Source organism: Trachypithecus francoisi, unplaced genomic scaffold (assembly GCF_009764315.1).
Source record: "Trachypithecus francoisi isolate TF-2019V2 unplaced genomic scaffold, Tfra_2.0 Lachesis_group8, whole genome shotgun sequence".
NCBI lineage: Eukaryota > Metazoa > Chordata > Mammalia > Primates > Cercopithecidae > Trachypithecus > Trachypithecus francoisi.
In genome coordinates, this window is record NW_022681473.1 from 68,854,583 (window position 1) to 68,877,087 (window position 22,505).

At 39.6% G+C, this 22,505-nt stretch overlaps 1 protein-coding gene across 3 annotated transcripts in view; it reads right to left on the reverse strand.

The window, feature by feature from the left end:
* The window catches only part of INTS4 (integrator complex subunit 4), a 110,278-nt gene that overhangs the window by 66,638 nt on the left and 21,135 nt on the right, over nucleotides 1-22,505 (reverse strand). For all 3 annotated transcript variants that reach the window (XM_033205904.1, XM_033205905.1, XM_033205903.1), the window contains 4 exons: nucleotides 10,770-10,955; nucleotides 10,152-10,202; nucleotides 8,556-8,644; nucleotides 5,790-5,910 (listed from right to left, as the gene is read on the reverse strand). In XM_033205904.1, the coding sequence (XP_033061795.1) occupies nucleotides 5,790-5,910; nucleotides 8,556-8,644; nucleotides 10,152-10,202; nucleotides 10,770-10,955 (447 nt within the window). The remainder of the gene's footprint in view (nucleotides 1-5,789; nucleotides 5,911-8,555; nucleotides 8,645-10,151; nucleotides 10,203-10,769; nucleotides 10,956-22,505) is intronic.

Here is a 22,505-nt window from a genome sequence, read left to right on the forward strand (position 1 = left end):
TAAGTACATATTGCCTAGAAGAAACATACTTTACAAGCAAGAATTAAAACATATACCAAAATCGACAGTATGCAACAAAAGCAGTTCTAAGAGATAAGTGCACAGCAATAAATAGCTACATCAAAAAAGAACAACCTAGTTTTTAACTTTTTTTAGAGGCAGTTTCACTGTTGTCCAGGCTGGAGTCCCCAGGAGTTTGAGGTTGCTGTGAGTTATGATTGTGCCATCGTGGAACTGCACTCCAGCCTAGGCAACAGAGCAAGACCCTGACTTAAAGAAGAAAAAATAAATAAATAAAATCTTGTAATTTGCAACATCTATAAACCTGGAGGACATCATGTAAAGTGAAATAAGCCAGACACACAAAGACAAATACTGCACGATCTAAGACTTAAACATAAGACCTAAAACCGTAAAAACCCTAGAAGAAAACCTAGGCAATACCATTCAGGACACAGGCATGAGCAAAGACTTCATGACTAAACCACCAAAAGCAATGGCAACAAAGCCAAAATTGACAAATGGGATCTACTTAAACTAAAGAGCTTCTGCACAGCAAAAAAAAAAAAAAACTATCATGAGAGTGAACAGGCAACCTACAGAATGGGAGAAAATTTCTGCAATCTATCCATCTGACAAAGAGCTAATATCCAGAATCTACAAGGAACTTAAACAAATTTACAAAAAAAAAAAAAACAAAAACCCCATCAAAAAGTGGCCAAAGGATATGAACAGACACTTCTCAAAAGAAGACATTTATGCAACCAACAAACATATGAAAAAAAGCTCATCATCACTGGTCATTAGAGAAATGCAAATCAAAACCACAATGAGATACCATCTCACACCAGTTAGAATGGCGATCATTAAAAAGTCAGGAAACAACAGACGCTGGAGAGGATGTGGAGAAATAGGAAAGCTTTTACACTGTTGGTGGGAGTGTAAATTAGTTCAGCCATTGTGGAAGACAGTGTGGCGATTCCTCAAGGATCTAGAACCAGAAATACCATTTGACCCAGCAATCCCATTACTGGGTATATACCTAAAGGATTATAAATCGTTCTAGTATAAAAACACATGCACACGTATGTTTATCGCAGCACTGTTCACAATAGCAAAGACTTGGAACCAACCCAAATGCCCATCAATGATAGACTGGATAAAGAAAATGTGACACATACACACCATGGAATACTATGCAGCCATAAAAAAGGATGAATTCATGTTCTTTGCAGGGACATGGATGAAGCTGGAAACCATCATTCTCAGCAAACTAACACAAGAACAGAAAACCAAATACTGCATGTTCTTACTCATAAGTGAGAGTTGAACAATGTGAACACATGGACACAAGGAGGGAAACATCACACACCAAGGACTGTCAGAGGGTGAGGGGCCGGGGGAGGGATAGCATTAGGAGAAATACCTAATGTAGATGACAGGTTATGGGTGCAGCAAACCACCATGGCACATGTATACCTAGGTAACAAACCTGAACTTTCTGCACATGTATCCCAGAACTTAAAGTATTTTTTTTTTAAATTGATATCGTAGAGGCAGAGAGTATAACAGTGGTTACCAGACACTGGGGAGGGGAGGGAGTAGGAGAGAATGGGAAGGGACTGGACAATGGATACAAAGTCACAATTAGGAGGAATAAATTCTGGTGTTCAACTGCATGTAAGGGTGACTATGATAAAGAGTAAAACATTGTATATTACAAAATAGCTGTAAGAGAGGTTGTTGAAAGTTCTCATGACAAAGAAATGATAAATGTATGAGGTGATAACTATACTAACTATCCTGATTGGATTAATATTCAACATAGATGTACATCAAAACATCAACTTGTGCCCCATAAATATACACAATTACAATGTGTCAATCTTTTAAAATTACTTAATTTTTAATTAAAGATTATACACAAATCACTTGATCACAGATTTATCTACTGGAGAGCTGGAGTAGGGCAGCTTTACCTCTTACCTTGCACAGAGATACTAATAAACCAGCAGGGCCTTAACTGGCCAATCCCAATGTGTAACTGGATGCTCACCAGGAAAGGATTATACATGGACTTTAGATTATGAGGTTTGAAGTCCTCATCTGTCATTTACTATCTGTTTGGTCTTAGACAAATTATACCACATTCCTAAATTTTAATTTTGTTATTTATGAGTAATATATTTACCTCAGAAAGTTTAAAAAGATTAAAAATTACTTGCAAAAGTAAGCAAATGAGTTAGGAATGTGTGCTTGTATATAAAGAAGTGGGTTAATGTTTATGTGTGAATGTGTGTGTATTTACGTGTGTATGTATGACTAAAAATGTCTCAGTAGGCCAGAAACTCTATATATAGTAGTCATTATTATTATTATCAGCAAGATTAGAATGATTATTATTTCTGATACAAACATAATTACTTATATAATTTGAAGCTGTTCAGATTTAACAGGAAATTATAACACAAGGCATGTCACTCAATTTAGAGTCATTCAAGTAGAAATCCTTTCAATATACACGTTATACACACAACTTTATGCAAATAAATTTCAGATCCTATAGAGTACAAAACTGAAAATTTTGAATGATTCTTACTTCAAGGATTACTTTTTAAAACTGCCTACTCAGGTAAAACTATATCATTAATTCTTTCCTCTAAAACATCTTTCTCCTCCCCACTTCCACCTAGAGTTCATTGTAGATCCTCTGTAAATGTTGAATGAAAGGATTTGATGAATGATTAGATTGTTCTGAATTTGGAAAGTTTTAAAATATGAATTCAGAAATAAAATCAGTAACAGCTAGCTTGTTTAACTCTACTATGCACATATGGATTGGAAATACTCCAATCATCCATTACTACTATATTTCATGAAAACGCTTCACACAGGTTTCAGCAAATACTCCCATAAATACTGGTCACAGGACTACAACTATCACCAGATCAGTGTCCAGTACAGTCAGATACAAAGCATTCAACCAACAATCTCACCAAGAGTGGCAGGGCTGGGGGCACTCAAAGGGGAAGTGTCCAAAAAGAATCACAGATTTTCCTGCTGTGACATGTATACAATTTTTTATAGATACTTACACATACATATATTTATACACTGTGCCCCCACCCATCCTACATAGTATAATACTTTTTAGTTTATAAACATTTTCATAGACTATATCTCATTTGAGCATCATGACAACACTATCAGGTAAATATGAGAGATATTAGAACCCCACTTAACAGATGAGAAAACTGAGACTAATATCAAGTGACATATACAAGGTAACACAGATATAAAATAAGGTTATTAGGTCAACACTCTATTACAAGACAATTTTATCCCTTAAAAGTTAAATAACTTTTTTTTTTTTTGAGACAGGGTCTCACTCTGTCGCATAGGCTGGAGCGCAATGGCACAATCTCGGCTCACTGCAGCCCCCGCCTCCCAGGTTCAAGTGATCCTCCCACCTCAGCCTCCAGAATAGCTGGGACTACAGGTGTGTGTCACCATGCCAGGCTAGTTTTTGTATTTTTAGTAAAGACGGGGTTTCACCATGTTGGCCAGGCTGGTCTCGAACTCCTGACCTCAAGTGATTTGCCTGCTTCAGCCTCCCAAAGTGCTAGGATGACAGGTGTGAGCCACTGCATCTCAGCCCAAAAGTTAAAAAAATTTTTTTTTTTTAGATGGAGTCTCACTCTGTCGCTAGGCTGGAGTGCAGTGGCACGATCTAGGCTCACTACAACCTCTGCCTCCCGGGTTCAAGCAATTCTCCTGCCTCAGCTTCCCGAGTAGCTAGGACTACAGGCGTGCGCCACCCTGCCCAGCTAATTTTTGAATTTTTAGTCGAGACGGGGTTTCACCATGTTGGCCAGGATGGTCTCAATCTCTTGACCTCGTGATCCGCCCGCCTCGGCCTCCCAAAGTGCTGGGATTACAGGCGTGAGCCACAAAAGTTAAAAATTTTTAATAAACGTGCTGAGTCCTCAAAAAGAAAACACTAGAAAAGTACCAGGCTAAAAGTCACAAGATCAGAATCTGATCTTCTACAATTTTCTGTCTGTATAAGCTGGATAATTTACTTAACTCCTCAGAGCCTCAGTTTTCTCATCTAGAAAATGGTAACAGCATTTTAAAAACATTTTTTTAATTTTTTAAAAAATAGAGATGGGGTCTTGCTGTGTTGCCCAGGCTGATCTTGAACTCCTGGGCTCCAGTGACCCACCCACCTCGGCCTCCTAAAGTGCCAGGATTATGGGCATGAGCCACCGTGCCTCAGCTGGATAATGGCACCTATCTCGCAGGATTACTGTAATGAGAAAATGTATGTAAAGGGCCTCCTTCAAATTATCTAAGATAGCAGTCCCCTACCTTTTTGGCACCAGGGTTCAGTTTCATGGAAGAAATCAGAGAGGGTGGTGGAGCAGGGTGGTTTTGGGATGAAACTGTTCCAACTCAGATCATCAGGCATTAGATTCTCACAAGGAGCATGACACCTAGATCCCGCACATGCTCAGTTCACAATAGGGTTCACACTCCTATGATAATCTAATGCAGCTGCTGATCTGACAGTAGGCAGCGCTCAGGCAGTAATGCTTGCTCTCCCACCACTCACCTCCTGCTGTGTGGCCTGGTTCCTAACAAGCCATGGACCAGGACTGGTCCACAGCCCAGGGGTATAAGCCTCCTGAACTAGGACATAACAAGTGCTTAATAAATGGGAAAAACTTTTTTTTAAATTATTTTCCTTTTTCTCTAGGCTCTGGCTATCTCAGTTCCTAATAGGGTTAATAGACTGGTTAACAGAATTATGTTTTAAGATTCTTTCTAGTTCTAAAAGGCTATTTCTCTACAGGAGAGCGAACTATTTCTTTCGATATTAAGAAATTCTGGGACTGGGAATAGTGGCTTAAACCTGTAATCCCAACAATTTGGGAGGCCAAGGCAGAAGGATCACTTGAGCCTAGGAATTCAAGACCAGCCTGGGCACAAAGCAAGACCCCATCTCTACAAAAAATACAAATTAGCCAGGCAGGGTGGCACATGCCTGTAGTCCCAGCTACTCAGGAGGCTCAGGTGGAGGGATCACTTGAGCCTGGCAGGTGAAAGCTGCAGTGAGCCGTGATTGCACCACTGCACTCCTGCCTGAGCAACAGAGTAAGACCCTGTCTCAAGAAAAGAAAAAGAAAAAGAAATTCTGGGGTTTTAAATTCAGGTCACACTGCCCCATCTTGTAGTTTCTCAAAATGTTTGTAAAAACTTAACGAGCAATGTGTTCATTTAAAAAAAGGATTATTGGCTGGGTATAATGGCTCACATCTATAATCTCAGTCTTTTTTTTTTTTTTTTTTTTTTTGAGACGAGAGTCTCCCCCTTGACGCCAGGCTGGAGTGCAGTGGCGTGATCTCGGCTCACTGCAATGTCTGCCTCCCGGGTTCAAGCGATTCTCCTGCCTCAGCCTCCCGAGTAGCTGGGATTACAGGAGTGCAACACCATGCCCAGCTAATTTTTGTATTTTTAGTGGGGACGGGATTTCACCATGTTGGTCAGGATGATCTCAATCTCCTGACCTCGTGATCTGCCCGCCTTGGCCTCCCAAAGTGCTGGAATTACAGGTGTGAGCCACCACACCTGGCCTATAATCCCAGTCTTTTGCGAGGCTGAGGCAGGAGGATTGCTTGAGGCCAAGAGTTTGAGACCAACCTGGGCCACAAAGGCCCTATTTCTACATAAAAGAAAATAAATAAATACATACACGCATACATACATACATAAAAAGTATAACTTACCAACAGTTTTGCTGCCTGAACACGAACCACCCAAGAGCCATCACTGACCATGTGACAAATTTTTCCAAACGCATCATCAACTAAGCGTATTTCTTCATTAGAGGAAGGAATTGGGACAATGCTAAATCAAAAGAAAAGAAATGAAATCACTTAGAACAAAACATGATCCTAAGTCTGCAGGCTCAGGCCAGGCACAGTGGCTCACATCTATAATCCAGCACTTTGGGAGGCCCAGGCAGGTAGACTGCTTGAGCCCAAGAGTTTAAGACCAGCCTGAGCAACATGGCAAAACCTCATCTCTACAAAAAAAATACAAAAATTAGCTAGGCATGGTGGCATGCGCCAATAGTCCCAGCTATTTGGGAGGCTGAAGTGGGAAGATAACTTTAGCTCTGGAGGTGAAGGTAGAAGTGAGCTGAGATCACACCACGGCACTCCAGCCTGGGTGACAGAGCAAGACCCTATCTCAAAAAATAAATACAGTCTGGGCACAGTGGCTCATGCCTGTAATCCCAGCACTTTTGGAGTCTGAGGCAGGTGGATAACTTGAGGTCATGAGTTTGAGACCAGCCTGGCCAACATGGTAAAACCCCCTCTCTCCTAAAAATATAAAAATTAGCCGGGTGTGGTGACACATGCCTGTAATCCCAGCTACTCAGGAGGCGGAGGCAGGAGAATCACTTGAACCTGGAAGGTGGAGGTTACAGTGATCCGAGATAGTGCCACTGCACTCCAGACTGGACAACAGAGCGAGACTCTATCTCAAAAAATAATAATAATAAACAAATAAATACATAAGTAGGTAAGGCTGCAGGCTCAATAAACTGAGAACAGTCAATGAAGACTGACACACACGAAAATGATAACTGAATAGTTCAAATCCTAGAATGATTAAATACAGTTCAGAATAAACAAATCACTCTGGGAGTAAAAACCAACTCTTTCAGTTGCATTGCAAATTATGCTTTTTTTTTTGAGACAGGGTCTCACTTCTGTCACCCAGGCTGGAGTGCAGTGGCATGATCACTGCTCACTGCAGTGTCAACTTCCTGGGCTCAGGTGGTCCTCCCAGTTTACTCTCCTGAGTAGCTGGGACTACAAAAGCATGCCACCACACCCAGCTACTTTTGTATATTTTTAGTAGAAATGGTTCACCATGTTGCCCAGGCTGACCTCAAACTCCTGAGATCAAGCAATCCACCCGCCTCAGCCTCCCAGAGTGCTGGGATTACAGGGGTGAGCCACTGCACCCAGGTGCAAATTTTCAATGTATTGAATAAAAGTGTGTAACCCACCAAAGGGTCAGCCAGGTGTGGTGGTTCACACCTGTAATCCCAGCACATTGAGATACTGAGGCAGGCAGATTACCTGAAGCCAGGAGCTTGAGACAAGCCTAGCCAACATGACAAAACCGCATCTCTACTAAAAATACAAAAAATGAGCCAGGTGTGGTGGTGTGCACCTGTAATTTCAGCTACTTGGGAGGCTCAGGCACGAGAACTGCTTCAACCCAGGAGATGGAGGTTGCAGTAAGTTGAGATCACATCACTGCACTCCAGCCTGGGCCACAGGGCAAGACTCTGCCTTTAAAAAAAAAAAAAAGCATGTAACCCACCAAAGGTTCAAAGATTTATGAAGTTATCAAAAACTAGCTTCCACCAAATATTTCATATCCTTAAGCTTATTATCTCCTATAACTGAACTTCTTTTTTTTTTTTGAGAGAGAGTGTCTTGCTCTGTCACCCAGGTTGGAGTACAGTGGTATGATCTCGGCTCAGTGCAATCTCCACCTCCCAGGTCCAAGCAATTCTCCCGCCTCAGCCTCCCTAGTAGCTGGGATTACAGGCGTATGCCACCATGCCTGGCTAATATTTTTATTTTTAGTAGAGACGAGGTTTCACCATGTTGGCCAGGCTGCTCTCGAACTCCTGACCTCAAGTGATCCACGACCTTGGCCTCCCAAAGTGCTGGGATTACAGGCACCACCGTGCCCAGACTGAACTTCTATAAATACAGTAAATATCAGAATAAATCAAGATAAAACTTACTCATCAATCTAGTCCTAAAAAAAAGAGACAATTTCCAGTTAGCCCTTTTCTTTGTATGTGTCTAAGTCCTAAAACACTACAAATGGAGCCTACTCCTACAGGTTTATTAATTCACTCTGGTTTTCAAATTTTGGCAGTTTAATGAAGAGGAAAAAACACCTCTTTTTCCTATACGAGGAAAAATAAAATATTCTATAAATATTTATAAATAAAATATAAGTAAATATAAAGAAAATATTCTATTTTATAAAATATAATAATATTGCCTACCTCCTCAAAGAATCACTGTGAAAATAATAATTTAATTGCTGTGAAAATGTTTTTAACCAGGAAAACAGTACATAAGAGATCACTATTCTCAAACTCATCTGGTATCTTTATCTGGCATTTGGCATAAACCAAACTAAAATGGTCCCAAACAATTTTAAAGATTTTTTTGTAAAGTACTGAAAACCATTTAAGAAAGATATTCCAATTTCTTCACTTATGGATGAGAATGTTAGGACCAAAGAAGTGAAGTATCTTTCCGAGGGTGTACAGAAAGTTCCTATCAGAGATGAAAAATGAGGACCAGGCAATCTGATTTTCAGCCCCTTACTCCCCATTGCGTTCCAAAAATCTAACCACCATTTCTTTTCTAGAAGTGGGCTTTCTGCACAGTGAGAGGAGAGGAAAATGGCTTCACAATCAACAAAAGTCAGCTTACACCCACACTGACCTTTCAGGATAGAGCTGACTGACAACCCAGATAAGCTGGACTGCAGCACTGCGCACTTGTTCATAGTCATCAGAGAGCAATTTACAGGCCTGCAAAGAAGAATTCCAAAAGTCTATTAGCTCTGTGTCCTCTCAGGCAGTGTTTAAACTATTTTCAAAGTGAAGATAGGGTTGTTGGATAAGGATGCCCAGTAAAATACTTGTGTGTGGTTTTAACTTCTTGAATCTTTGCCGAACAATGAATCTTGACCTCTGTCAGCTGCTCTGGCTGTATTCTGACTATGCACCCTCCTACCCCATGTCTGAAAGGAGAATCACAGACTGACGGCATAAAAACATCTAGAATAGCATCAAACCCAGCAAAGCATGCTGGGAGCCCACAGTACTATTTTCACAGGCTCAAATACCAAATATGGGTTTTTCCCTCCACCTGTAAAAATCAAAGCACACACTTCTGTTTACTTTGGTCTGAAATAATTGGCCTCCATTTCAATCCACTCACTCTTTCTGGGTAGCCCCATACTCCCTAAATACTGATGGCTCCGAATAACCTACCCTTAGCTCTGATTTCTCCTGATCTCCAGACCTTTATAACTACTTATGGCTGGAATTCTCTTCATGTATGTCCCATCCAACTTTTATACTCAACACACCCAAACATGAACTCACTAAGGAACCAAATTCTACCTTATGTCTTAAATCCTACACTATCAATCCATCCTCACTCCCTTGAGGCTCTCATTACTGCTCGTTTAGACTACTCTTATGCCACCAAAAATCTGAATCAGCCAACTAACATTCCTTCCTTCCTCTGAGTCCTTACTATCCAAGTTTCCTTTAATTATCTGGCTTCCCGCATGGTTTTCCTATAGAAAAAGAGGGCGATGGTCACCCCACCACAAGCATTCTGGACCCATTCTACTTCATTCAATAGATGAATAAATTTGGTTTACACATCCGTGATAGGGGTTTGGCTAATTATCTTCTTCCCATGAGAGATAAAACCACTCTTGGCAGACTAACAAAACCTAATTTCTGAACATGAATTTAGATTGCCTGTTACCAGATTCAGTCAATTATTCTCCAAGAGAAATATAGCCTTGTAAGGCCTTTTGGTTAGGCCCTCAATCAGCTTTTCCACAACTTCATTTATGCCTTTCTTTACCGCTAATATTACATTCATGTGACTTTTTTTTTTATGATCCTATGGTTTTGGTCGCCCTTCTCCAGATACACTCAAGTTTGTGAAGTGTGGTGCCCAGAAATGACTTCATGTATGGCCCAACCAAACAGTGATCAGCAAGACTAACACATTCCTTATTCTAAATGCTACACTTTTCTTCAGGTACTCTCACACTCATACTGAGTTGTAAATCCTCCTAAAAGTCCTTTTCATATGTACTACTGCTATTTAATTACATAACCTCCATTCTCTTCCTGAAAAGTATGTTTTGAATATGACTTCACATCCATCCCAATCAACACTGCCACTATTAACCAACGAAGTCCTTAAGTTTTCAAATTCTGAGAACCAGTGTGCCACCCTCCCAGCTTCACGATACCTCCTCCCCTTCCAGACAGTAATCATTTAAGGTACCTGATTATAAATTGTTTGGTGTAATTTCAGTCCTCTTTCATGGAGCTGCAACTAGATAATAAATATATAGCTTAAGTGCTTGGGAGGAAAAGAGCAATATTTCCAATGTCTCCCCACAATCTCACATATTTTCCCCTACTGTATCAGGCTAACGTGGTTCCATTTAGCCAAAATCGGTGCTATATAAATAAGAAACCTTGTCGCCTTTCAAGAGAAGCATTCGAGCATTTCATAAATCTAACCCATGGACTGTCCCAAGAAGGCATTAGAAAAATATGAAATAATAATATGAAGGCTAAAGAAAAAATGATCAACACCACCTCCCCCTATTATAATATTATACCAAGTCATATCCCTCCAAGTCGAAGGAATTATAACAGGTTCCTACCGTGCTTTTCATGTTTCATAAATACACATGAAAGCTACCAGAGAAAGCCAAAAAAAAAAAAGCACAGCTGTATACAGGGATGTGTGTCACTGAGTTCTGTGAGGCCACCACCAATACCTTCCTGAAAGTATATGCTGAAGGATTCACAATGTATCCAAGGCAGCACTAGCTATAAACTTAAAAAACAAAAATGAACACTAGCCCCAACTAGTTTCCATAATCATGTTTACCATGGCTTTTATAGCTGCTGTTCTGACACGTGGGTCTTGGTCACTGAAGTAATCCCCTATAATCTTCTGGACATCTCTGGCAGCTAGGCCTTCTGCATCTTTTCTGACACTTTTCTCCAAAGAGCCAAGATTGCCAAGTAACTGCAGGCACTTATTTCTTACACCATGAGACGTATCTGTCAGATGCTATCAAAAAAAAAAAAAGAAAAAGAAAAAAAGGACACGATTAAGATATCTTAACAAACACAGACAAAACCAGAAACAAAAGCACTGCATCAACCTTAGGGGTGATTTCAAGCCCTATATTCTCAGGACAGTCTGTCTAGCATCATGTTACTTGAGTATGTGTCTTCTCAAAAAAAACATGAGTCCTTAGAAAATAAAAGTCCTAGTTTTTCATCTTTGTATTCCCAATAGCTAGTACTTTGCCTTGTATAGAGTAAGTACTTTAAAATTCGTCCCTGAATTGCCTTTTATTTGCTTTCAAATTTTAAAACAAGACAAAAATGTATAAATTTTTTAAACTTTTAATATCCACAGAAATATGCAAAAATCTTAAGTGTACAGCTCAATAAATTTTCACAAATACACATATATAGCAAGCACCCAGATTAAATAGTATATAACCAACACACCAGAAATATCCCTCATTCCTCCTCCAAGCAACTAACTCACCACACCACCACCAAAAATAGCTACTATCCTGACTTCTAACACATAAGTTCATTTGTTTATTTTTGTACTTTATGAAATCAAATAGTATCCAGCTTCTGTGGCTTAATATTATGTTTGTGAGATTTATGCAAGGTATGGCAGATAGCAATGGCTCATTTATTCTTGTTACTTATACAGTATTCATTTGTAAACACATGAAAATCTATTTAGCCTTTCTGTCGATGAATATTTAAGTTATTTCCAGTCTTTGGCTATTTTGAATAATGCTACTGTGATTATTCTTGTATGTGGCTTTTGGTGTACATGTTCACATTTTTGTTGGATATATATGTAGAAGTAGAATTGATAGGTAACAAGACATGCTTTAGCTTAAGAAGATACTGCCAGTTGCGTACAGCAGCTCATGCCTATAATGCCAGCACTCTGGGAGGCCAAGGCAGGAGGATCACTTGAGCCCAGGAGTTCAAGACCGCCCTGGGCAAATGGTGAAATCCTGTCTCTACCAAAAAATAAAAAAATCAGCTGGGTGTGCTGGCACATGCCTATAGTCCCAGCTACCCAGGAGGCTGAGATAGGAGGATCCTTTGAGCCTTGGAAGTAGAGGTTGCAGTGAGCTGTGATCATGCCACTGCACTCCAACCTGGATGACAGAGTGAGACACTGCCTCCAAAAAAGAAGACACTGCCAAATAGTTTTCCATAATGGCTGTACTAATTTACACTTCCACCAGTGCTGCATAAGTGTTCTAGATGTGCCACATCCTTGTCAACATTTAGTACTATCAATATTTTTTATGTTAGCACTTCTCACCGGGAATTTTAATAATCAGTTTTCCTCCTGCATTACCCTAGTCCAATGCTACTAAAACAAGCTATGTGAATAATATAGTAACATAAATTAAAAATACTTTGAAGAAATGAGATTGTACATGAGGTAATAAAAAAGGTACAAAACTCTGGATTTCAAACTTCTTTTGACTAACATCCAAAGTAAGAAACATACATAATATTGCAACACAGTACATAAAAACACACATACACCAAGTTGAACAAAACAATATTTACCTTATAGCTTGTGATTTGCTCTGATATTTATATTTCATTTTCTTTTTATAAAAAAAAAATCGTGTCTGAAGAAATTGGTCGCATTACCCACTAAAGGATCATGATTCTCAAAGTGAGTCACTAGTTTGGAGAAAAGTGAATGGGACTTGGCCAGCTTGAACAACACAGCGAGGCCCCATTTCTTTAAAAAAAAATTTATAGCCGAGTATGGTGGCACACACCTGTAATTCCAGCTACTCAGGAGGCTGAGGCCAGAGAATTGCTTGAACCCAGGAGGCGGAGGTTTCAGTGAGCCAAGATCATGCCACTGCACTCCAGCCTGAGCAACAGAGCAAGACTCTGTCTCAAACTGCGCCCCCTAAAAACAAAAACAAAAACAATGAACTATTTATATTTAGCATAAAAACATCATTTCTCATGACTAACCTGTTGATTGCACCTCTGTTACAAATACTTTGATTTTCAAGCATCAAACTAAATCCTTCCAGCTTCTGCTAACCAGGCAACAATAATGAACAATCAATGTATTACTGCACACTGAATCTTAGCCCAAAAGAGAGTCTCATGCTGTCAGGGAAACAACTGCAGTTTTATGATGTCCTTCCCCTACAGGTCACTTCTTGCATCAAGGTTATCATCATTAAGAACTGCTTTTCTTTATACTGTTGGATAAAAACTTATTAATTTAAAAAAAACTGCTAAGTATCTGCAGATGCTGCTTTGGTGTTAGACACTTTGTCAGGCCATTGAAGTGCCATCATTTTTATATTAATGGAGCAAGTAAGCAAACCACATCCCCAATAATAGACCAATTTATGTCAAAAATAAAAATAAACTAGTTTACAATTTTGCTATATATTTTAAAAAATGGTTTTGCATATCAACAAAATCTGAGAATGAAGTTGAATAAGACAAAAATAACATACTGACCCATTCAGCATCGATACGGATTTTTTTTTCTTATGAGATAAGGGTCTCGCTCTGTCACCCAGGTTGGAGTGCAGTGTAGCGATCAGTATTCACTGCAACCTTGGCCTAACAAGCTTAAGAGATATTCCCACCTCAGTCTCCTGAGTAGCTGGGACCACACGTGTGTGCCATCACACCTGGCTAATTTTTAAAATTTTTGTAGAAATGGAATGTTGCCATATTGCCTAGACTGGTCTCAAACTCTTGGACTCAGGTGATCCTTGATATGGATGGTTTCTAAGGACAGATGACAACTTGGTGTATTCTGTATGCAGATTCTAATGGATACCCTCTTTTAACAAGACCTTTGTTCTCCCAGAAAAATCTTTACAAATAGGAAAGAAAACAGAAGACCCTTAATTTCAGTTGTGCAAATGCTACACAAGAAAACTGCATTAATTTCCTGTCAAGTCTTTGAACTATGTCTATTCGTCTCTCAAATGAGGATTAGCTATCCAATAAGTAAAATGATTAAGGAGAGGATAAATGAGAAGAACTTTGAAAAGTATCCAAAAGCATGACTTTCTTCCTACTGTGATACAAAGAATACAACAAAGTAACATCCTGTATTTAAAAATTATTATAAAGAGACCATTTAAACTTCAAAAAATAATGATTATAGTATAACATAGTAAATAAAACAGGAGATGAATGGAAGAAAGGAGGAAGGAATGAGGAAGGGAGACTGGAGGGAGGGAGGGAGGGAAGGAAGGAAAGTAGGAAGAAGAGAAGAGAGGGAGGGAGGGGAGGCAAGCTCTTTTTATGGTAATAACAAAGTCAGGCAAGATTTAATAACAGTTGCTAAAATAGTGGGTAAAGTTTGATGAGGAAAAGCATATTTACATAATCTCAAAGTATCTCTCCACAAATTATCTATTTTTGATTTTAATATTTTATTATTATAGTCATAATTATATATATTTATGGGATAAAATGTGATACTTTGATACATGTATGCAATGTGGAATTATTAAATCAAGCTAATTAACATATATCCATCACCTATCATTTTTTGTGGTGAGACATTTGAAATATTCACTTAGGTTGTTTTTTAAGAGACAAGGTCTTCCTCTGTCACCTAGGCTGGAGTGTAGTGGCACGATTATAGCTCACATAGCCTGGAACTCCTGGGTTCAAGCAATCCTCCTGACTCAGCCTGAGACTACAGGTGCACGCCACCATGCCCAGCTACTTTTTTTACTTTTGTAGAGACAGAGTCTCACCACGTTGCCCAGGCTGGTCTTGAATTCCTGGGCTCAAGCAACCCTCCCACCTTGACCTCACAAAGTATTGGGATTACAGGTGTGAGTCACTGCACCTCCCTCCTCTTAGTTATTTTTAAATATACATTATTGTGGACTATAGTCACCTGCTATGTAATAGATCTCAAAACCTATTCCTCCTATTCCTTCTGTTGAGTTGAAACTTTGTAACCTTTGACCAGCAACTCCCCACTCCCTCACTTCACTACCGCTCCCAGCCTCTGGTGATCGTCACTCTACTCTCTTTGAGTTCAACTTTTTAAAATTATACATATAAATGAGATCATGTGGCATGTGTTTTTCTGTGCTTGGCTTATGTCACTTAGTATAATGTCTTCAAGGTTCATACATGTTGACATGAATGACAGGATCCCCTTCATTTACAAGGCTGAATAGTATTCCATTGCATGTTATATACCACATCTTCTTTATCCATTCATCTGCTGATAAACAGATTGATTCCATACACTGGCTATTGTGAATACTGATGCAATGAACACTGGAGTGCAAGCATCCCTTCAACATACTGATTTCAATTCCTTTAGATATATACCCAGAAGTAGGATGGCTAGATCACATGCTAGTTCTATTTTTAGTTTTTTGAGACCTTCATCTTGTTTTCCATAAATGGCTGTACTAATTTACATCTTCGCCAACAGTGTACGAGGGTTTCCTTGTCTCCCCCATGCCAACACTAGTTATTGTTCATCTTTTTTATAAAAACCATTCTAATAGATGTGAGGTGATATCTCATTTAATCTGCAATCTGCATTTTCCCAATGACTAGTGATGTTGCACACTTTTTCATGAACCTGTTGGTCATCTGTATGAAGCGTCTGTTCTGGTCCTTTATCCATTTTTATAGCCAGGTTTTGTTGTTGTTGTTGCTACTTAGTTGAATTCCTTATATATTTTGGATATTAGCCCTTGTCAGATATATGGTTTACACTTCTTCTTTTTTTTTTACCTCTATGGGTTGTCTCTTCACTTAGTTTCTTTTCTTGTATAGAAACTATTTAGTTTGAGACAGTCCCATTTGTCTATTTTTTGTTGTTGTTGGTTGCCTGTTCTTTTAAAGTCACACAAAAAATCATTGCCCAGATCAATGCCACAGAGCTTTCCCTGTGTTTTCTTCTAGCAGTTTTGCAGTTTCAGGTCTTTTGTTTACATCTTTAATCCACTCAGTTCAAGTATGTATATGACATAAGGGTCTAATTTCATTCTCCTGCATATGAAAGACCACTTCTTCCAGTATCATCTATTGAATAGATTGTCCTTTACCCAGTGTGTGTTCCTGGCACCACTGTCAAAAATCAGCTGACCATAAATGCATGGGTTTGTTTCTGGGCTTTCTATCCCGTTCCTTTGGTACTGTTTTTATGCCAGTACCATGTTGTTTTGACTACAACTGCTTTATAATATATTTTGAAAACAGGGAATGTAATGCCTCTGGCTTTGTTATTTTTGTTCAAAATTGTTTCGGCTATTCAGTCTTTTGTGGTTTCATATAAATTTTAAAGATTTTTTTTCTATTTCTGTGAAAAATGATATTGGAATTTTGATAGGGATTACACTGAATCTGTAGATCATTTTGGGTAGCACGGACATTTTAACATATTAATTCTTCCAACCCATGAATTTTAGGGAACTGCCATCCTGTTTTCCACAATGGCTGCACCATTTTGCACTACTACTATCAATGCACAAGGGTTCCAATCCTTGCTAATACTTTTTTCTTTTTGGCAATAACTATCCTAATGGGTATGAAGTGATATCACACTGTGGTTTTGACTTTCGTTCCCTAATGATTAATGATTAGTGATATTAAGCATCTTTTCTTATTGGCTTATTGGCCATCTATATGTCTTCTTTGGAAAAGTAAATTTCCTTAAGGAACTCATGACCCAATAGTCATAGTTACAAAAGAAATGCAATACATTATAACTGCATTTGGAGATGGGGCCTTTCAGGAGGTAATTAAGGTTAAATGAGGTCATAAGGATGGGACTCTAATCCAATAGGACTGGTGTCCTTATGAGAGCTCTCTCTCCTCATGTACAGGGGAGAGGCCATAAGAGAACACAGCGAGTAGGCAGCTGTCTTTAAGCCAGGTAGAGAGCCCTCACCAGGAACTGAATTTGCCAGCACCTTGATCTTAGATTCTAGACTTCAGAAACGTGAGCAATTTCTGTTGTTTAAGCCATCCAGTCTGTGGCATTTTGTTATGGCAGCCCTTAGAGAGGTATATCCCAGAAGTGAATTGCTGGATCATATGGCAATTCTATTTTTGAGTTTGGGAATCAAATAACTCTATAATCAAAACCTGGCAGACACCACCTTAGCCAAGTATCAAAGGCAACATCATCAACGAGTCAAACGTCATCTGTGCCTCATGATATGATACATTGTGAGGGACACAAAATTATTTGTTATATTCTTGTCAAAATGCATTGGCTGAATCCAAACTGAAAATAACAGATAAAACCAGATTGCAAGACATTTTACAAAATAAATGCCCTACACTTCTCAAAAATGTCAAGGTAACGAAAGACAAAGAAAGGTTGAGTGATCTTTTCAGATTAAGGAAAACAAAAGAGACATGAAAACTAAATATAGTCATGCATCAACTACCAAAAAGGATACATTCTGATAAATGCATCATTAGGTGATTTCATCACTGTGCCAACATCAGAGTGTTCTTACCCAAACCTAGATTGTAAAGCCTACTACATCTAGCCTACATGATATAGCCTAATGCTCCTAAGCTTTAAACCTGTACAACATGTTACTGTACTGAATACTGTAGGCAACTGTAACATAATGGTAAGTATTTGTGTATCTAAACATATCTACACATAGAAAAAGTACAGTAAAAATATAATATTATAACCTTATGTTATATTACTGTTAAACTGTATATACTAATATACATTACACTGTCATATATGCAGTCCATCCTTGACTGAAATGTCATTATTAAGTGATGCATGCTGTAATTGATACCCTTAAAAAATACATATGAAGCATTTACTTCGGTGGAAAAAGGGCATGATTTCTCCAATTTACTTAAATGGTACATTACTCAGCTGTAAAAAGGAAGAAAATCCTGACACATGTTACAAGGTGGATGAACTTTGAGGACGTTATGCTAAGTAAAATAAGCTAGGCACAAAAGGACAAATATTGCATGATTCCACTTACATGAAATCCCTACAGTAGAAAAATTTATAAAAACAGTATATAGAATGGTGGTTGTTAGGGACTAGGGGATGGGGAGTTACTGTTTAATGGGTATAGAGTTTCACTTGTGCAAAACAAAAAGAGCTCTGTCAGTGAAAGGTGGTGATGATCACACAACTCTGTGAATATACTTAATGTCACTAAACAGTATGTTTTAAAATGGCTGACATAGTAAATTTTATGTTATCTCTATTTTATGACAATTTTATTAAAAACTTAAACACTTAATTACCATATGACGCCAAAATTCTGCTCCTTAGTATTCATCCAAGAGAATTGAAAACATGTATTAAGCAAAAATTTGTAAGTGAATATTCTTAGTATACATCCAAGAGAACTGAAAACACATATTAAGCAAAAAACTTGAAAGTGAATATTCATAGCAGCATTATTCAAATCAGCCAAAACGTGGAAAACAATGTAAATGTTGATAAATTCACCAAAATTCAGTGAAGTATAATTTTTTTCCTTATATTGATTTATTTTGAGACAGAGTCTCACTCTGTCACCCAGGCTGGGGTGCAGCAGTGTGATCTCAGCTCACTGCAGCCTCTGCCTCCCTGGTTCAAGTGATTTTCATGCCTCAGCCATCAGGGTAGCTGGGATTACCACCACACCCAGCTAATTTTTATATTTTCAGTAGAGACAGGGTTATCACCATGTTGGCCAGGCTCGTGTCAAACTCCTGGCCTCAAGTGATCTGCCTGCTTTGGCCTCCCAAAGTGCTGGGATTACAAGTGTGAGCCACCACGCCAGGCCTGAAGTATAAATTTTTAATAGTTGTGATAAGATATAATACGCATACCATGCAATTCTCCCAGAGAACATACGCATTTCTCCCAGACAACATGTACAATTCAATGGTATGTATGTATATGTATGTATATATTTATGAATGAATGAATAAATGACAGGGCCTCACTCTGTCGCCCAGGGTGGAACGCAGTGATGTCATCATAGCTCACTGCAGCCTTGACCTCCTGGGCTCAAGCAATCCTCTTGCCTCCCAAAGTAGCTGAGGCTACAGATGTGCACCATCACACCTGCTAGTTCTTTTGCACAGATGAGGTCTCATTGTGTTGCTCAAGCTGATCTTGAACACCTGCACTCATGCGCGCTTCCCACCTTGGGAAGCGTTAGGATTACAGGCATGAGCTATTGCACCTGGCCAATTCAATGCTTTCAGTATTGTACATATATGCACAACCACCACCACAGTCAGTTTTCAAACATTATCATTACATAAAGATCCCCCTCCTGCAAAAAAAAAAAAAAAAAAGCCATTCTGTACCCTTTAGCTATCAATTCCTATCTCTCTGTTTGCCTAAGTCCTAACCAACCACTAATGTACTTTCTGTCTCTATAGACTTAACCTATTATGGAAATTTAATATAAACTGAATCATGTAATAGGTGGTCTTTTGTGTCTGGCTTCTTTCACTTAGCATAATGTTTTCAAAGTCCAACGAAATTGTAGAATGTATTGGTATTTTATTCTTTTTAACGGCCAAATAATATTCTAACGTGCATTATTTATCAATTCATCAGTTGATGGTCATTTGACTTGCTCCCACCTTTGACTATTATGAATGCTGCTGCTGCAAACATCCATAGGGCCAGGTGCAGTGGCTCACGCCTGTCATTCCAGCACTTTGGGGGGCTGAGGCGGGCAGATCACCTGAGGTCAAGAGCTCGAGACCAGTCAGTCCAACATGGTGAAACTCCGTCTCTACTAAAAATACAAAAAAATTAGCCAGGCGTAGTGGCGAGCACCTGTAGTCCCAGCTACTCAGGACGCAGAGGCAGGAGAATTTCTCGAACCCAGGAGGCAGAGGTTGCAGTGAGCCAAGATCACACCACTGCACTCCAGCTTGGGCAACAGAGTGAGACTCCATCTGGGGGAAAATAAAAATTCATATACAAACTTCCGAGTTAATATGCTTCAGTTTGTTGGTAGGTATCTACAAGTAGAACAGCTGGGTCCTATGGTAAGGCTATTTTTAATTTTTTGAGGAACTGCCACACTGTTTCTGAAAGCAGCTGAGTGAACAACAGGCGCAGTGGCTCACTCCTGTAATCCTAGCACTTTGGGAGGCTGAGACAGACAGATCTCTTGAGCTCAGGAGTTCAAGACCAGTCCGGGTAACACGCCAAAACCCCATCTCTACAAAAAATACAAAAATTAGCCAGGCGTGGTGGCATGCACCTGTAGTCCCAGCTACTTGGGAAGCTGAGGCAGGAGGATCACTTGAGCCTGGGAGGCAGTTTTATTACAGACATCCTAGAAATGTGAGATGGTATCTAATTGTGGGTTTTTTGTTCTTTGTTTTCAGACAGACTCTTGCTCTGTCACCTAGGCTGGAATGCAATGGGAAGATCTTGGCTCACTGCAACCTCCGCCTCCCAGGTTCGAGCCTCATGCCTCAACCTCCCGAGTAGCTGGGATTACAGGCGCCCACCACCACACCTGGCTAATTTTTGTATTTTTAGTAGAGACAGGGTTTCACCATGTTGGCCAGGCCGATCTCGAACTCCTGACCTCAAGTGATCCACCCATCTTGGCCTCCCACAGCGCTGGGATTACAGGCGTGAGCCACAGCACCCAGCTCATTGTGGTTTTGATATGCATTTCCCTAGTGACAAGTGATGTTAAGCTTTTATGTTGTGTGTTTATCTCTTTTGTGTATCTTCTTTGGAGAAATACCTATTCAGATCTTTTGCTTATGTTAGTTTAATACTTTTCTTTTTAAATTTGCCACTTTCCCTTCTCTGTCATGTTTTTAATTGGGTTATTTGTATTTTTATTACTGGGTTGTAAGAGTTCCTTAAATAGTCTAAATACAATTACCAGCCAGGCGAGGTGGCTCACACCTGTAATCCCAGCACTTTGGGAAGCCAAGGTGGGTAGATGACTTGAGGTCAGGAATTTGAGGTCAGCCTGACCAACATAGCGAAACCCCATCTCTACCAAAAATACAAAAAACAGCTGGGCACACGCCTGTAATCCCAGCTACTCAGGAGGCTGAAGCAGGAGAACCACTTGAACCTGGGAGGCAGAGGTTGCAGTGAGCTGAGGTCAAGCCACCACGGCACTCCAGCCTGGATGACAAAGTAAGACTGACTCAAAAAAAAAAAAAAAAAATACAATTACCTCATTATATATATGATTTACAAGTATTTTTTCCCATTCCGTGGGTTGTCTTTTCTCTGAAAAACAAGTTTTCAGTTTTGGTGAAACCCAATTTATTTACTTTTTTCTTTTATTACATGTGCTTTTGTTACATCTAATAATCCACTGCCAAATCCAAGGACATGAAAATTTACCACTATATTTTCTTCTTAGGGGTTTATAATTTTAGCTCACATATATTCAGGTCTTTGATTCATTTTGAGCTAATTTTTGCATGGTGTGCGGGAAGTTTCCAGCTTCCTTCTTTTACTTGTCCCAACACCATGCATTGAAAGGACAATTTTTTTCTCCATTGAATGGTACTGGCATCCATATAGAAAATCAGTTGACCAAAGACACACGAGTTAATTTCTTCTCCTTCTCCTTCTTCTTCTGTTTTCATTAGAGACAGGGTCTTGCTGTGTCACTCAGGCTGGACTACAGTAGCACAGTCTCGGCTCACTGGCAGCCTCAACCTCCCAGGCTCAAGCAATCCTCCCATGTCAGCCTCCCAAGTAGCTGAGACTACAGGCGCGCACCACCATTCCTGGCTAGTTTTTATATTTTTTGTAGAGATGGGGTTTTGCCATGTTGCCCAGGCTAGTCTCAAACTCCTGGGCTCGAGTGATCTGCTCACCTCAGCCTCCCAAAGTAGTAGGATTACAGGTGTGAGCCACCACACCTGGCCAATTTCTTGACTCTCAATTCTTTTTTTTTTTTTTTACTTTTTTTAAATTTTGAAACAGAGTCTCATTCTGTCGCCCAGGTTGGAATGTACTGGTGCAATCACAGATCACTGCAACCTCCGTCTCCCGGGTTCAAGCGATTTTCCTGCCTCAGACTCCCCAGTAGCTGGGATTACAGGTGTGTGCCATCATACCTGGCTAATTTTGAATTTTTAGTAGAGACAGGGTTTCACCATGTTGGCAAGACTGGTCTCAAACCCTTGACCTCAAGTGATCTGCCTACCACAGCCTTCCGAAGTGCTAGGATTACAGGCGTGAGCCACCATGCCTGGCCTTGACTCTCAATTTTATTCCATTTATCTTTACATCTACCTTCATATAGTACCATAGTATCTAGATATTACTGGTGCTTCTTTTGCTAGATTTATTCATAAGTGTTTTTTGTTTGTTTTGTTTTTTTAATAGAGATAGGGTTCCGTTCTGCTGCCCAGGCTTAGTGGAGTGGCATAATCAAGGCTTATAAGGCTCACTGCAGCCTTGTCCTCCTGTGTTCAAACAACTCTCTCCTCGGCTTCCCAAAGAGCTGAGACTACAGGCATGTGCCACCATACCCGACTAATTTTTTCAATTTTTAGTAGAGATGAGACCTCACTGAGTTGCCCAGGCTGGTCT